We start from the raw sequence: 17,572 nt of genomic DNA, 5'->3' as shown, positions 1-17,572 counted from the left end.
TGTGTTCAATCCTAAGCCACTGCTTCTCAATGTTGGTTGCACTTGGGAATGACCTGAGAAGCTTTAAAAATACTGATACCTGGTTTTACCCTGAGGGGTTCAAGTTAAAGTCTACATTTGGGGTGTGGCCTGGGCATGGGGATGTTCAAAAGCTCCCCAGCTGACTCTTATATGCAGCCGGGGCTTTCCTTCCAGGTCAGTTACACTACTCCCCTCCCCCTTTTACCTGTGGCTGCTTCCCTAGAGAGCAGTCTGCTCTCCTTGTAGCAAGTCTGGTTGGAGCAGTGGCTCTGGACATGGAGGTGCTGTGGACTGTCCTGTCCCCATAACTACATGTGGTAAGAGTCTGCAATAATAAGACTCAGATTTGACAACCATCCTCACAATTGCAGCATCCTGGAAGGGTCGGTGGGGACTAATGTGCCATATGAATGGACTTGTTACTCTGAGCCACAAATCAGAGATCTGGATCCCATAGCCTTGCCAAGCAGCCATCCTGTGGATTTGTGTGGAGATAGTGTAGAATTTGCCCTTCCACCCTGGTCCTGTGGGAACCTGTGAGGTCTCTGCCATTTCCTCTATTCTCAGGGAAGGAAAACACCAGGCATTTCCTCGTCGAGTTTTGGTGGAGGGATGTGTGATGAGCTATCTGTACCTCACCCCCAAAGGAGACGCACTTATATCCCTTAGTCAGCACCCTCACGAATTCAGTAGAAAAGGGACTATAGGAGGAATGGGGAGGACTTTTTTTCCCCTCTGCAACCAAGGGAGTATATGTTTCCTTACAAGAAGGAGACTTAGGAAGATTGTACAAACCAACTGCTAATTCCAGGCAGGCAACAGCTCATTGTTTAAAGGATGGTTGTTGCCTTCATAATAGCCTATATTTCATAGACTCCTGCTGGATTATATTCTTTGGTCTTTGGAAAAACTCTGTGAAACTGGTAAGGGAGGTGTTAATATCTGTTTGATGGGAGGAAACTGAGGCTCAGAGGGCTGTTAAAAGCTTTGCTCAAGGGGCGCCTGGGTGGCTCAGTCGGTTAAGCGTCTGCCTTCGGCTCTTTGCTCAAGGTCCTGAGGCCCGAGACTCCTCCTCCAGTGCCCTTTTGGCACAGCTGGTAGCAGCTTAGTATGGGGTCACGTAATGACTTAATATCTCCATTCTGGCAGACAATCATAACAACACTGCTCAGCTCATAAGGATTTAAGAAATCCGATTAAATAATAATCCCTTTTTAAAAGGAATTAATTAACCAATTTAAGTAGACTCAAAGTGACATTAAGATCATTTAAACCTGTGTTTTTCTTCAAGTAAAGACTAAAGTTTTGGAATGCACTTCAGTGTATTCTGCTTATGAATACAATATGCTCATTGTTGAAATTCTGCAAAACACAGAAAAGTTTAAAGGAAAAAATAAAGATTGCATAATCATACTATCCAAAGATATTGATATGCGTATACATGATACATACATGAGATATACACATATATATTAATAAAATTGGGATAATGATGTTATGTTTTTCTGCCCTTTTCATGTGCTTATTTTATCATGAACAATTTCTCATGTCAATAAATTTTCAATAGTATAATTTTAACAGATGAGTACGTTTTGTGTTATAGATGTAATTTAATTTTTTATTGTTGATTCCAATTTTTATTATTATAAACACTACCATAACCATCCTCATATACAAATATTTTTGCCTATTTTACCACATCAACATTTATAATTATAACTTTTGTTTCTTTTTCTATGAAATCATGTCCTTTGACAATTTTATTGCTTTCTGAGCCCTTTTATATATTAAGAACATTACTTATTCTTTTCTTTATTTGATGCTAAGAGTTTTTCCCTATTGATTATGATTTGTCTTTTCATTCATGATTTTTAACATATAGAAGATTCACATTTTTAACAGAATATATCAGCTTCTATTGTATATTTTCTTTGCTTTTATTCTTAAAACATTCTTTCCTACATAAAGATCAATGAAATATTACCTACATCTACTCCCTTAAAAATTCTTTTTTTTTAACATGTGACTCCTTGATCCACCTGGGACTTACTTTTATGTATAATGTGAGGTGAGACACTGCCTTGATTCTTTCCTAAATACTCAAATTTACTCAAAACCTTTTGTTGAATAATTGATGCTTTCCCCATTTATGAGTGTTGCTTCCTTCAAATGTCTGCTATTTTATTGGGTTTTTCCAAGAATCAAATCTTGGATTTATTTATTATTCCTAGTGCTTCCTAATTTATTATTTTATCTGATTGCTATTTATTTTCTCTTAATTTCCTTAGGATATTGAGTTTAGTGCTCAATTCATATATTTTTATTCTTTTTGATTTAGAAGGAAAGTATTTAGAAATATGACTTTACTTCTGAGTAAGGCATCCAGTAAATTTTGAAGGTAATAATCTTTTAAAATTGCATATTTGATTTCCACAAGTATTTAGGATAATACTCTTAAAATTCCCCGTCAATGATAGGATTTTTAAAAAAGCCTTCAGGATTTTATTGTTAATATAGCACTGGGAACAGAGGATGACATCCCTGAAAGATATCTGCTCACCTCGAGCTCTAGCTCCTCCTTCTGGTGTCTACATCCAACTACCTAGGTTGATGGGTCACATCTCTTCACAATCAGTAAATTAACACCAAGGCCGTAAAGTTGTTATGGGCTTCCTGGTTGAACTGAAAAGCTAGCACCAGAGCATTTAATTCAAAAGGAGCAAAAAAGTGGGCATTAAGGTTAGTGTGGAGCTCGGAGTCCTGAGGGAAACCGAGGTGGCAACAGAGAAGCAAAGAAATGAGCAGATCAGAGAATGCAAATCTAGCTAGAGGGGAAGAAAGTGAAGTTTTAGGCTGCCCGATGTCCAGCCAAGAAGGTGGAGATGGGGGTCCACAAGAGCAAAAGGACTGGGCAAGCCCAGGTGTCGATGCTGAGGCTGATGGGCTGCTGAAGTGGTTTCCTGCCCTGGTTCCTCATTTTTCCAGGTTCCAGGGAAGGAGCACAGTGAAGAGGCAATCAGAAAGCCTGGGTCTTAATTCCTGTGAATTGGTGGTAAATCCCCCGTGTGGCTTTAAGACTTCTCTCTATGTTGTCAAATGAGGGGGCTATGTCGTTTCTAGCTTGAAATATGTAGAAGTCTATGCTTGCAGCGTTGTGGGCTTCATTCTTGGAAGAGTATGAATGGGCTCTGCATGGGAAGCAGGGAGTGGTGTGGAGGCAGGTCTGCAGAGAGCTGAATGGCCGTGTAACCCTGCTGAGAAAATCTCCCCTTGTCTCAAACCGGATTGCTCATCTGGTCATGTGCCAGGTCCCCCTGGCTCTACTGATAATTCTCAAACTCCCTCCAGGCACTTGTGACATCTCCATTATCATCAGAATTGTCATTGACCCATGAGTGGCCTGCATGGTGCCTTCTAGCCCAGAACAGATTCTCCTGGCTATGGAGGGGAGATGATTTGGGGGGGGGTGGGGGGTGGGGGGAGGGGGGTCTCCCATATAATCTCCCCTCAGTGAGGACTACTCCCGATGAAGAAGAAGAGTGAGCAGCCAGCACTTGGTTGTCACTTGGAGATGGCAATGATCAGATATAGAATGGAGAATCTGGTTTCTAAGCTTGTGACTGCCACTCATTATGTACATGATACATAAAGTAGGTGAATCTGTTTCATCATCTGTCAAGATAGGAATTATAATATCAAAAAGACTTCCTGGAAGATTCTAAGAATTACATGAGATGACGTATGTGCGCATGTCTCCTCTGCTTCTGCCAAAGAATATCTAAGCAAAGAGCATAGACATAAAACATCAGAGCTGGAAGAGCCTTTAGATGTAGTGAAGAACCTTAGTTTTACTGCTAGGGAGACTGAGAGCTAGTGAGATTGTCGCCTGTCCCAGACAACTGTTATGGGTATTGTCCAGGGAAAGAGGCAGCCATGGGTAGTGTGAGTAAACACAGAAATGCACAAAACCAGGCACATCTGTGATGTGTATTTGCATATATAGGTAAGAGAGAGATGAAGCCACACAGGCCACAGTCTGCTGGAGGAGTTAGGGGCATAGCTGGAGGGACTTGACAAGTTGTTTAGAGCTTGCTGTGCTGAAATGATTCAGCCCCTTCAGATACTAATATTCTCCTTTATCCAAAAGAATAGGGCTGGTTGAATGATAATTAATAATAGGCTGATGATTCACTTTAGTTAAATACGCACATTCTAAGGGCATGTGCCATGTGAATAATTTAATTTGAATATTTAAAAATACGCTTTTAAGGCAGGAAAGCATTAAAATGGGAAGCATCATACATGAGCACCTTATGTCACAGTATTTTGTTTTTTGGGGTTTTTTGGGTCTCTCATCCTTGAAAAACATTTTCAATGAAATTCAGCTGATCCTTAAGTAGACCACCACCTATTAATCTGAGTTGATGGGAAATAACCCTACTTTAGCTTCACATAAATCTGGTGGGTGGTGAGGGGCACTCCAGAGAGATACGTAGTTCAATTCCTCTTTTTACAGGTGAGGAAACTGAGGTCTGCAGAAGTTAAGGGATTTACCCAAGGTCATATACATCTTTTATCAGCAGCAGGGCCAGGATTAGAATGTAGGTTTCAGGGATCCCCTTGGAAATATTCTTTTTTTTTTTTTTAAGATTTTATTTATTTATTTGAGAGAGAGAGACACGGCGAGAGAGGGAACACAAGCAGGGGGAGTGGGAGAGGGAGAAGCAGGCTTCCCGCGGAGCAGAGAGCCCGATGCGGGGCTTGATCCCAGGACCCTGGGATCATGACCTGAGCTGAAGGCAGATGCTTAATGACTGAACCACCCAGGCACTCCTCTTGGGAATATTCTTGGCATGCCTACTAGCAAATATCAAAGCATGGATCTACCTCTTTGCTTTTATAGTCTGTTATCTCTTATCCCAGGACAGTCAAATTTTCCTTTCTAGGAGTTGGCATAACTAGTCTAGGAATTGGCATAACTAGTCAACAGCCTACCCTCCTGATGTTGTTTATAAATTCAGCCTATATCACCCTGGTCCTGAAGCACCAAGGAGAAGGGACTTAACATTTTATGGAAAGCCTATTCTGTGCCAAGCCTCATCTTCAGCAGCTTGCCATCTAGGAACTCATTTTAATCTTAAAATGAACACTATAATTTAGGTTTTATATTCTCCTCTTAAAATATGAAGGAAACCGAGGTGAGAGAGGCAAAATAATTTGAAGCTTGTAACTGGCAAAGCTGGGATTCTGTGCTCAGACTGGTGACGGTCATAGGTGAGGCCATGCTTTCTCTTTTTAGTCCCATCAGATCTGCCCAGTGTCTGCTGCAAGTCTAGAACAGCCTTGGCTGGTAATTTCCAGAGTCTATTCCCTGGAATACAAGGCCTTCTTAGGGTCGAGAGGTTTTACATGAATGGAAAAATAGATAAGTCTGGAGAAAGTGGGTAAGTAAAGATCATTAGAGTTCTTAATTACACTACTCTTTCTATCTTTAAATAAATTGAGACTCTTCAAAAGGGAATGAAATACGCAGTTTCCCAATTTTATTGATCATGGGACCCTTTTATCATTAAGCCTTATGTAAAATGAATATTCCATGAATCAGACCCAGGGAAATGCTGGATTAGCCATTTGAGAAATGGCTGTGAGGGAACCTGCTCCAGACAAAAATAGCGAGAGTGTAAATGTAAGCTCAGGGGAGTTTTTCCTGTTGAATATGCTGCAAGGGGTAATCTACTTCCTCAGAAAGATGGAGAATTCACTGAGAGGTCCCCAAGGCAGCTGTGTGTGCCAAGCTGCTTGACCAGGTGGACAGCGTGGGAGGGAGGCATGCTCCCAGATATCACACTCAATGAATCCACACGAACAAAATTGTCTGAGTTAACTCCTTATATGGAGATAGATGGTTTAGTGTATCCTTTAAGATGGAATTCTTTGTACCTGCCTAACCACTGCTAGCAAGCCTTTCTAGAACAAGGTGAGTATAAATAATTAAGCTAATAAATAATATGAATACCAAAGGCATAGATTCCCAATATCCTATGAGATGTGAAGAAAAGCAAAATGACATAAAATAATTCCAGAGGCTTTTCTAAGGCAAAAATGCATTGTGAGTAGCCAAGGTGGGGGGATAAAATGTACAGTTTCCCGAATTTATTTGAGCACAGACCCTTTTCTTGCAGGACAACGGTTCCACAGGACACAAGTTTAGAAAACATTGATCTAAGGCATAACTTTAAAGTATGTAAGTCCTTTTCTTTTGCTATTTTCTTCTCTCTCTCTTTTTTCCAAGCAAGGAGACCAGGGCTTACACATACAAATGAGAATTAAATCCTAGGGAAACGAGTTGCTCTTGCCAATAATGCTACCACTCTTTCAAAGGGCTTTTGAAACTCCTTCTCATTAATTGTTCTCAGGAATCAGGACACATTCCCTTGAATACCCTTGTTAATGGCAAAGGTTGACCCTTTGAAAGAAGGTTGGATTTTGGGAACGGAACTATGTAAAGTCAAGCCCAGTGATTCATGTTCAAGAGGAAGTAGATGCAAGTAGTTAAAAGTGAGGATGTGGGGTTAAGCCCCAGATGTGCCACTTAGGAGGGATGTGACATTGAGGAGGTTACTTAAAACCCTTTTATGACTCAGTGCTTCATCTGTGGAATGGAGGTAATCATATCCCCTCATAAGGTCATTGTGATGATGAAGTAAAAAAATGAGATCAATAAAGTGCTTAGCATCAGGCAATACAAAAATGACAAACACCCCCTAACAAAATTTTGCCTGGTTTTATTGCATGGCTTGTAAACTGGCAGTGAAGACAGTTCTCAAAGAAGGATATAGAAATGTTTAGCCATGGAAGCATAGTTGGGAGGAATCTATGACCTCCCACAGGAATTCTCTAATGACTTCAGAGTTATTTGTACATATAAATTCTAGTCTTTTTTTTTTTTTTAAGGCTCATTGCTTTTTAATCACATTGTGCACAGGCAAACACTTGCCATTTTGCCATGTAAATGGGCACAACAATTTTTCTCTAGTCCCTGACCATGGGAGGGATAATGAAATATTGTTTTATCATCAGCCACCATGGGGAGGTCTTGGTAAAATCCCAAGGGATGTACTTGGAAAATTGAGAACCACATTATTATTTTAATAATGACTTTATAATAGCTAATTCCATATTATGAGGCTCTTTCATTTAATAATCTAATTTACTGGTTTGTTAGAATTGATCCAATAAATTTTGTCCATTTTCTTTAACAAGATCACCTTCTATATTATATTAATTTAAAGTAACTCTATTTGTAGAATGGAATACAATACAATAGAATTTTTTTAAGCCAGGAAAACACCTCAGTTAATTGAATATATAGGTCCCAAAATGTCAACTTATGTTTTGTTTGGTTTTTATCCTTTTTAAAAATCTGCTTCCAGATTTTTGCCTTCCCCTGAAAATTAGGAAAATATGGCTCCATGTTCATGTACCATATTCTCATCATCAATGATTAGCTGGAGCCGAGGATGTCATTTTTAGGCAAGGCTTGTCTTCTCTGGTTTATCCCAATCACTACCACCCCCTGTTGTCTTCTACTCAACTGCTTCCTTTATTTACCCTATCACCCAACCCCCACTGGCATTTGAGTTCAAGAACCATAATTTTATCTATCTCTGGCATTTTATACATTTAAATTTTAGGCCCAGGGATATTTTGTGACCAACCCAAGTTCAGAAAGCCCATTAGTGGCTGAACTGGATTTGAAACTCATGTCTTCTAGTTCAGACCTCTTTCCATCCTACCATAGAACCACTCATCTGAAGACTGGTCAGTGTTAATTATTTTGAACAAAATCATATTTTACTAAATGTGGTGCCAGTTGTTTTTCCATGAGGAAGAAGTGAGAGGATTCTGCTCATCTCAGTCTTCTACCCCCCAAAAAGGCAAATAGTTCATGTTTTCTGTGAGAAGTATTTGAAGGAAAGATTTCTTAGCAGGTTCTGATGGAGACCTCTGGGTAGAACAATAACATTTCGAATCTAGGATCATAAGCAAATCCAACCCATACAATCAGATGCTAATCTGATATTGTGGTAGGTCAAATTAAAGTGATTTTCAAAAACCATAATAAAAAATAACATTTATTATTGAGTTACAGGAACTGTGCCAAGCACTTTACATTTATTGCTTCAGTTAATCCTTACTGTAATCCTGTGCAGTAGGTATGATGGTTATTCTCCATTTTGCAGATGAAGATCATGAGGCTTGACTAAACTTGTCCCAAAGCATAGAACTAGTAAGCAGCAGAGTGGGGATTGAACCCATGTTTATTTGACCACAAAACCTGCATTCTTTGCTACTTGCCACATTGTCAGCTCTCCAGGCTTCGCCACTTTGATATCACAGCTGTCACCATAAAGCCCCTGTAATCATTTTGTAGCCTATATCTCAACAGTTGGCAAAAGTCACCATCATAACCAATCAACTGAATATGATTTTGAACAAAATAAGAAAGCCTATCAAGACTACCTTATGATAAAAAAATTTTTTAAAAGTCTACCTTATGATGCATTCAAACACAGGCAATTATAATTTACATTTTTAGGGATCACTGCCAACTTGGAGCTGCCATATCAGAGCAGGGAGGGAGAGAGAGATGACACTCATCTTCGTGTCCCTCACAAAGCCCAATGCTGTGCCTGTTGCACAGTAGAATCCCAAAATGCATTTACTGAAATGGGAGGCTTTTGCTTTCATTTTGTTACTGCTTGCAGCACTACAATGAATACCTACTTTTAGCTAAGCAAATATAAATAAGTCAAAAAGGAAATAACCTTTCTGTCAGTGATTTTTTTTCCATCTTAATACTGCTTAACCAACATTTCCCTTTGGATGTCTTGTCAGACTGAATAAAGGGGGAATGTTACCCTTCACACCACTGATGCTAGTCAACCTCAGAGTCAACAGAGAACCTGGGAGGCAAATATGATTTTTTTCATGTCAAAGGCCTAGAGGAAGTCCAAGTGGGACAGAAGAGACTCAGGCAGTGGGTCTAAGAAAGGCTTTAAATGCTTTGCCTTTTAAATTGTGGTACACTAGAGATCTCTGTTGAAGAAGTTTAATATCATAACGCTAGGGTTTTATCCTTTTTTTTTAAAGTATAATTTATATCTACAACCAATACACATGATACAGAAGAGGGGATTGGGACAGCCCAGGAATGGGTGTGAAGAGACTGGGAAAAAGGCAGCAAGAAAGTGAAGAGGCAGTGAAGAGGAAGGAGGTGTCCACCATGCAAACTGCTGCTCTCCCTGGCCTCTCCTGGGGAAGACGATGTGCCTGTGCCTCCCAGACTGCCCTCCACTATTTTGTTCTGGTCCCAAAGGCAAGGTAGTTTCCTGACTTAGACTCTGCCTGACCCATTCAAATTTAGTCTGTATTCAGGCCTCCAGGAGGGAGGGTAGAAGTCCTCCAGGAACTGGAGCCTCAGACCTGGGGGATCCCCCCATGATGGCCTGTTGTGTTCTGTCTCATACCTTCTACGTTACCTGGGTCCCTAGGACAGATTGGGGAGCTTCTCTTTGGCTTGAGGGAGTATCATCCAACCATTACTCTCTTTGTAGGGGTAATCCTTGGTTTCTAGGGAAGGAGGCCAATTCCCAACATGAAATGCCAGTATGGGGGAGGTGACTGAGTCAGTGAACAACACCTTTATTCTCAGGCTGAACAGAATCTCTTCACAATTTTTGGGTTCAGTTCACTTTCTAGACCTCCACGCACTTAGTTCACGTGAAATCTGATAGGGTACACCAAACATAAAAAAGAATGTGACTATCTACTGATAGGAAAGCAAGACTCTTTAGTATAAAATCTGTGAAAATATGGATTGAATTCAACAAATATATGCTAGTCTAGGCTTGCAACATCTAGGCTCTTTTCTAGGACCTTGGCTATTGATGACCCTCCACGATGTCCAGAGACATGAGGCAGATAGAAGCACAGATAGCTCTAGTAAATGACAGGAAGAACTAGAGATATCCAAAAAGTCTATAGAGTTTGAGAGAACAGAGGTCAGGGAATAAGGTACTTCAGTTTGTTAATGGACGGAGCTTGGGGAGTGTTTGTGTGCACGTGTGGTGTCAATATTATGAGATGACCCTGGACAAATAGCCACATTCTATTAAGACCAACTCAGGTGTTCAGACTTTCTCTGTTTCCGGGAAACCATTAAAAATGTCCAAGCACAAGGGTGACATGATGAGATCTGTGTTTCTGGAAAGTAACACTAATGGAGGTGGATAGCAGGGGCACCCAATGCAGAGGCTCCCGCAGCAGCTCGTGAACCCCTGATGGCAGCTTCAGTTAGGGCCATGGCCTTGGGTTGAAGAGGAGGTGGCAGGTTCTCATCCTGTTTGAGAGAGGACTTGTCTGGTTGGAAAACAGTGAAGGAGGAGGGGCCGGTAACTCATAAGTTTCTTGCTTGAATAATTGAGGGGATGAAATATACTTTCAGAGAAAACATTGGTTATACAAGGTTACTTTGCAGTCACAACAATTAAGTAATTAAAAAGTTGAAAATCAGAGCTATGGGTCATGAGGCAAATTGTAGACAACACAACCTACTTGCTGACTGAAATTTTTACTTCTTGGTCTATTGCGGGGGGGCATCAGCTGGCCACAAACCAAAGCATGCTTATCCATTACCATCTAATAATTCTTTGAGAAGCCCCCTTAGCTTATAGGTCTAGCTTGAGTAGTCATTAAAGAGTGCTACATTTTTCTTATGCTTGTAACATAAGGAGAAATAGAAGAAGGGGCTGATAACTGCAGAGGTGAGATAGGCCATGGATATTTTCTTGTGGGCAAATAGTATTTTGAAGTACTAAATGATAAAACCTTAATAAGTTGGATGTATTATTTATCTTGCTCATGGTATTGCTTTTTCCTTTTTTAATTTTTTTACTTCTTATGGGCTATGTACTTGTGTGCTTATTGTGGATTAATAAAAGAAATAGTGATATTTATTTCCCCCCAGAGGGATCAATTCTATTGCTTCAAACAAGACCAAATCTCACTGGAATAAATAGAATTTTTTCTGACCACATTGAATTCTTATATACATGGATTTTTTTTTAGCATGATACTAAAACCAACCTTGTAATTTGCTCCCTGCAAAGAGAACTCTCGCAAGAGTTGGAGGGATTTAGTTTATTAAAAATTTTATAAACAAATGGCAATGTTGCCACATTTTATATTCTTCAGTTAGAATTTTACTTCCTCAATGAGCCTTTATCATTGGGGATTTCAGTCTGTAGTTGAGAAGAAGAGGGCTTTAATGTGTGAAAACACATTTCTGTAAATTGCATTTGCTACAAGCACTGTTCCCCACCCCTAAGAGCAAACCCAAATGAATAATCTTTCTCATTGGTTATGTTTCACAACTGGCTCTATGGAAAACATGAATGAAATCACATTTGCTTGGGCAAAGTTTTGTTATTGTGGCTGTTTAAAACCAGAAATAAGACATTTTTAAACTGTTTTGTATAACGTTTTTGATGAATTTTTATTATATAATTCTATTCTTTCTCTCCTCTCTACAAAGTGTGCGCTTTTGTTGTTCTTGCTCTCCAACACACATTGTCTTTTCTCCCAAAACACTGTATGTAACTTAAGGAGGGCACTGTGTCTATTCTCCTCAGTACCCCAGGCTGACATTTCAAAAAGTACTTCTCATCATGCTTCTGCAGAAGGTCTGAAAAAGCATCTGGGGCCATAACAAAATTATCAGATTGTTAGCATGGATCATGGGAATGGGTCATTTCTTTTCCTTTTTTCAACAACAGAGCAAGAAACCAACTGCCTTTGCACATCAATCAAGCAGAATCGAGTCTGAAGTTTCTCTCTTCACAGGATAGGACAGGTCAGTTTGGTAATCCACGGTCACAAATGCTGTTAGAATTCATTGCAAAGCATAAGCCATGGCTGGTGTGATCCAGGCCTCGTCTGATGGCCAAAGTCATGCAAAGGCAAATTCAGGCCCCTTCGTCTTCGTGTTCCGGGGGGGGACTGGCAGCCCACGTGGGGTTTTCAGGGCACTGGGTGGCCATGCCCCACAGAAGAACTCTTTTAATCTGTGAACCATCTATTTCCATTAATATTATGATTATGGCACAATCCCTATTTGGAGCCTTATGATTTATTTCCTCCTCAGTGAAAATGAGCTTATTAGACCCTTTCCTGAGGAGAAGGAGGAAGCAAAGAAATTGGGCAAGAAGAATCGGGAGCAAAATCTTTAGGAAACAGGGTGCTGAGATCAGAGACAAACTTTGACACCTGACACTTTTGCATAAGTTCTGTTCTGGCACAAATCTGCATGTTGAAGTTAGCCAATGTGAGTTAAGTAAGGACATATAGGGCAAGAATTACTCGCCCTTTTGTTATTTCTGAAACCTGAACTGCTTTTAGAAATAAGGGCTGGAATGTTCTTTAGGAACTCAGAGCATGGGACACAGGGGCATGGCACACACTCGGTGTGGGCTATTTAAAAACCAGTTCCTTGGCTTCCCTCTGTGATTCTAAATACGTGTAATCACATTACCCTGCAGCAGCCGGTAACTATTCCTATACCACTGTCCAGCATCTGTGCTTGTGAGGTTGGTCCACCGGTTAAAAAAAAAAACAAAACACAAAAAATCAAAGTAGACATGTTCTAACTGATCGGGTTGCTCAATCCAGGTTTTCTATATTACAGCTAACGTCTATTTAATGTTGGAATATTAGTATGTGTTGACTGATGCTTCTCCTTGAATTTTAAGGACTCATCTATTCAACTATCCTTGGGGGGGGAAGAGGTGCCTTAGCTCCTGAAAAGGATGCTTTTTAGATGAGCCATTTATTTATTTAACAAGTGGACAACATAAGCACAATTACCACTTTTTCAGATACAACCAATTCTTATGCTGCGGAAGGATCCCAGCATTGGAGACTTTGCCTCTCTATGTGCTAAAGACTCTTTTTTGGATTTGTTTGATGTGCTAACCCTTCCCCTAATCATACCACTAGCCATCAGTCAGATAAATCCCTTAAGCATATTCTACTCAATTGCATATCAATCCAAGACATTAACTAGTAGAAAGACATTAGCCAACATTGTTATATAATGTCCAAATACCTGATCAGGTTTGTGAATTCAATGAAATAGTCAAACCAGTTTTGGAATTTCATATAGATAAAACAACAGATTAACAGGTTTAATTTATAGATTTTTTTTTTAGCTTTTTAGCTTTATGTAAAAAATTAAAAGCCCTACCGTTCATAAAACTTGTAACCATTTGTCATACCTGATGCCAAGCATTTTATCTACTTAAATCTTATTTATCTCTGATAACAATCCTTCAGTGTATCATCACCTCCATTTTACAGATGAGGAGACTGAGGCTCAGAGAGATTTAGTCATTTGCACAAGATTCCATGTCTAGTTTCTAGTGAGTAGTGGGGTTAGATTTACACAGGTCTCTCCAATTTCAAATCATGCTGTTTGTCTCCGTATATATAACCTCAAACAGCCAAAATGGCCAATTAAGGCAAAAAAACCCAAAAAACAAAAAACAAAAACCCACCCACCCAAAAACCAAAAATCAAGCAAGCAAAAAACTTGGGTCCTGAATCATGCAGTTCAGATAACAAAAACTCAGTTGATCGACAATTGGCTAATTTCCTCCTGGACCCATGTCACTACAACTCCAATCTGTCACCTGACACCTGAGTCTGGGGAGACCTCTTGACCCTCATGTGGTCCTGCTCTAAGAACTAGCACTCCAATGGCCAAACATTACACGTCAGAACAAATTATGCATGTGATATTGTGCCTGTGGGGAAATCTGATTTCTTAGTCAAATATTGTTTTTTGACTATTTTGAGACATAGCTGGAATATGTGGTTCCCTCGTGGCTAACTCAAAACACACAGCAAAGACTAATCCTTTGCACCATCCTATATTAATATTTTCTTTGCCTCCTTGTAAGGTGACTAGTTATAAATGACGGGAGATTAGAAAACAATCTCATGAGAGTTAATATATTAAGGAGTTACCTAGAAAGAACCCGGATTTGTTTTTCCCCACATGGTAAATCATACAGAGTAGCAGCCTGCCCCAGATCCCCGGGAGACAACATCTTGAGCGCATATGTTATGCAGGGTTCAGTATCGACTAATTCAAAAACTACAGGGCAAAATAAGCAAAGTTCCCAAGTCAAAAATGAAAGTAAAATAGTGGCATGGAATTGGGAGCATTGTTGCAAACATTCCAACAACTTCATAAATAGCCATTAAAGTAGACAGCATTACAGGTTAGCAAATTTACCATTGCAAGAATCAACCTGCACTGCCTGTGTCAAGTCGCAAACAAACCCAGCTACCTCTGACTTTACTGATAGTCTTTTTCTTTCCAGAAATGCAATCACATTTGACAAAATTAATATTGAGATCGTTTTACTAGAGGGCTCATCCAAATATATGCTATATTAAAAATAGTCATGATATAAATATTTCTCACAAGAGCTGCAGCGATGGTGTGAATAAAAAACTCCCTTCTGAGATTTCAGTAAAACCAGATCTCACAAAGGATCTGAAAGAAAACAAACAAAAAACAAACAGACATACACAAAGAGACACACACACACACAGAACAAACCTTATGTTAATCCGGTTTAGCAAAACAGGCACTATTTTGACACTATTTTATGAAGTACCATACTGTTCCTTCCCAGATGGAGTAGGAGAGATGAATCGGCTACAGGTTTCTCATAATAATGTTCAGGGGTAGGGAGTATCTAAGCATGTTCCATAGCAGCTTAATCAAAATCAAAATTTCTATATGCAGCAAAATGTTAGCACTGTCAAATGGCCAAGCACGCAAGAGGAATTTCTCTCTCCATGCCCTCCTACCGATACATACAAAGCCCCAAATACATCGGCTGGAATTTTTAAATCGTAAATTAGATATCAAAATGCTTACGGGCCTTACAATGAGATAACATCAGGAGGAACGGTGCGTGGAATGGATCTGGCATTCTCACATAAAGCATTATCTTTGGTACAAGTACACACGGCAGGGCATTTTGGCTTCGCCGGTTTCTTCCCCTCAGTCAGCAAAAGCGCAGATAAGAGACATAGGAAATAAGCAATTCTTTTCAGGGGGATGCAGGCATTTCCCATCCTCTGGCTTCTCTCTGATTCCATGCAGTCGAAAAAATATCCCCAAACATGAACAGGGCTTCTGGAATTCAGCTGGTGATTGTCTTGCTCTGAGACCAGGTCACACAAGAGTCCACCCTTTTCCTCTGCTTCTGTGTCTCTGCTTTTCAAAACGGGGACCTGCAGCTGATTCGTGAGCTGCTCTTCGCTCCAGCAGCGCACTGCTCGGGGAAGAGACCTGTGAGGTGCTGTACGATGGGAGGGACCCAACTGCTGGAGGAGAGAGCCGACTTGCATCACCAAGAGAACACTGAGCACAGACCAGCCTTCGAAGGCAAAGTGAAGTGATGTAACAGAAAATAAACAGCGTTCTGCTTGCACCGGGAGGCCCTTTAATTGCTACCAAAAATAGGATGGCTTTATGTCTTATTAGTGGGTGGGTGGGCGGGTGGGTGGGAGCAGTCATCTTGTGTCAGATCTCGGCAGTCTCAGAAACCTCTGGGAATTTGCTGTGCATGTAGCAAACGACCGAGTCAGAAAAACTTGCTTCGGAGCCAGCCCTGGCTGGAAAAATGAAGTTAAATGAAACTCTCTCCCTCCGCAGCATTTGGCTAAAACCTTGGTATGGCTGGCTGAATCCACCTGACTGATGCCATCGTTGAAAGACAAATAGGAACACATGGAGAATGTGACTTTGAGGGAATGAATGTGAGTAAATACTTTTCTGACACTTATCAACTCTTATGAATTCTTGCCTCTCATAATGGGCCCCCCTCCCCCATGTGTAAGCCATCCCCTCCTTCCATGATGAGGGAGGAAACAAGAGTGTAGACTGCCCCCGTGCATAATCCACCCTCCTCATTTCTCACACTCCCTTCGTTAGCTATAGGACCAGAAGCTTGAGGGAGTGCCCTGCCAGCAGGAGGCTGCCAACTTTGGCTTCTCGGGGTCCCTGTAAAGGACCTGCTTTAGCCCTGGAGGCTCAGACAGGGTGGGGAAAGCACTGGATTAAGAGCCGGAGCCCTGGCTTTGAGGTCCCAGATCTGCCACAAACTAGCTGGCCTTATCCCTGCATCTGTTTCCCTGTCTGTGAAATGGGGATGGTAGCAGAGGTGTTCCATAAATATCACGAACGTTACATCAAAATGGTAGGCCACGTCACTGTCATAGTTGATGGGAAAGAGAGCATACCCTTGGAATAGGAAATTTATTTAAAGAAAAAAAACAGGCCTTGACATTGGGACATTGGGGCAGGGAGGTGTAGTCCAAGAGGGTGGGAAGACCCTTGCCTTGGAGGACAAGGAGGAGAATAGACCCTGGGTCCTCTTACCACACTGAAGTCGGCCACCCTGGAGCTGGCCCAGCTGGCCAGGGGATGTCAGTCTACAGTCCTTTCTCCCGCTCACCTTCTTAGACTGAAAGCAGTAAAAGGACAATTTGAACAAATGTGTGATTATGACCAAACTCATCCTCCACTGGAGCTTGATGCATTGGCGGTCTACCCCTTCCCTCCCATCACATGCCCCACACTCACTGCAATCACTTGTTTAATCTCTGTAAGCTCTGGAGGTGGGAGGAGGGGGGAAGTGGCAGGCATGTTCATTCTTGTATTTGATTACTGTCTGTTCACTCAGAAGACTCTAAGCTTCATGAGGGCAGAGACCCTGCAGTGAATCCAGTGCCTGGACAGCGTTGTGCACATGCTGGGCAAACAGTACACCTAGAGCAACAATGGGGCGTAAAGGCTATTCATGACCAGACCACGCTCATCCAAAGAAACTTCACATCACATCTCAGAGTTATAATAGAGGAATTTGATCTCATCAAGGGGGTCAGAGGACAATTCCCTGAAGAAGTAATGATTGAGCTGAGTTCCCAGGTAAGGGGGAGTGAAAGAGAGAGCAGGAGCATTCCAGGTGGGGCAAATAGACACAAGGGCCTGGCCTCGACCCTGAGAACAGCGAACACCTCTGCAGTGTTTTAGGCAAGGAGTGATATCATCTGGTTTGTGCTTCAAAAGGACCAGTAGATTATGATCATTAAACCAACTCTTGAGGGCATATAAATATGTTGTATTTTTACAGAAGAGGAAAAAAACCTCAATCCAAGAGAAGTAATGATTTTAGAATAGATTCTACTAATGTTTCACTGTCAAAGTCTCTATGGAGGGAGGGAGTATATGATAGTGTTTTTAGAAACTGTGACCCATGGGCAAGCCCCACTTGAAATGGTAAAAGTGTCACTTAAAAGTTGGCTGCAAGCCAGATTTCTGTAAATTGAATCCTGTTTCAAGCGCACAGTGGCAACTGGCTCCATAAAATAATTATGTAGTAAAAATTTTATAGAGGACGTTTTTTATTCT

At 40.9% G+C, this 17,572-nt stretch overlaps 1 protein-coding gene across 4 annotated transcripts in view; it reads right to left on the bottom strand.

Annotated features, from left to right (window-relative positions):
• The window catches only part of LGI1 (leucine rich glioma inactivated 1), a 38,913-nt gene extending 23,310 nt beyond the window's left edge, over positions 1–15,603 (bottom strand). For 2 of the 4 annotated variants that reach the window (XM_021699883.1, XM_021699884.1), the window contains exons 1-2: positions 15,041–15,255; positions 14,570–14,641 (exon numbers count right to left, since the gene is read on the bottom strand). In XM_021699883.1, the coding sequence (XP_021555558.1) occupies positions 14,570–14,641; positions 15,041–15,255 (287 nt within the window). Of the gene's footprint in view, positions 1–14,569; positions 14,642–15,040 lie in introns of all 4 variants that reach the window. The other 2 variants (XM_021699881.1, XM_021699882.1) reach the window with 2 other exon arrangements.
• Positions 15,604–17,572: the final 1,969 nt, after the last annotated feature.

This window comes from Neomonachus schauinslandi, chromosome 6, assembly GCF_002201575.2.
Source record: "Neomonachus schauinslandi chromosome 6, ASM220157v2, whole genome shotgun sequence".
NCBI classification, from domain to species: domain Eukaryota; kingdom Metazoa; phylum Chordata; class Mammalia; order Carnivora; family Phocidae; genus Neomonachus; species Neomonachus schauinslandi.
Note: the sequence above shows the minus strand (reverse complement) of the source record. Positions and strands in the feature narration are given on the sequence as shown.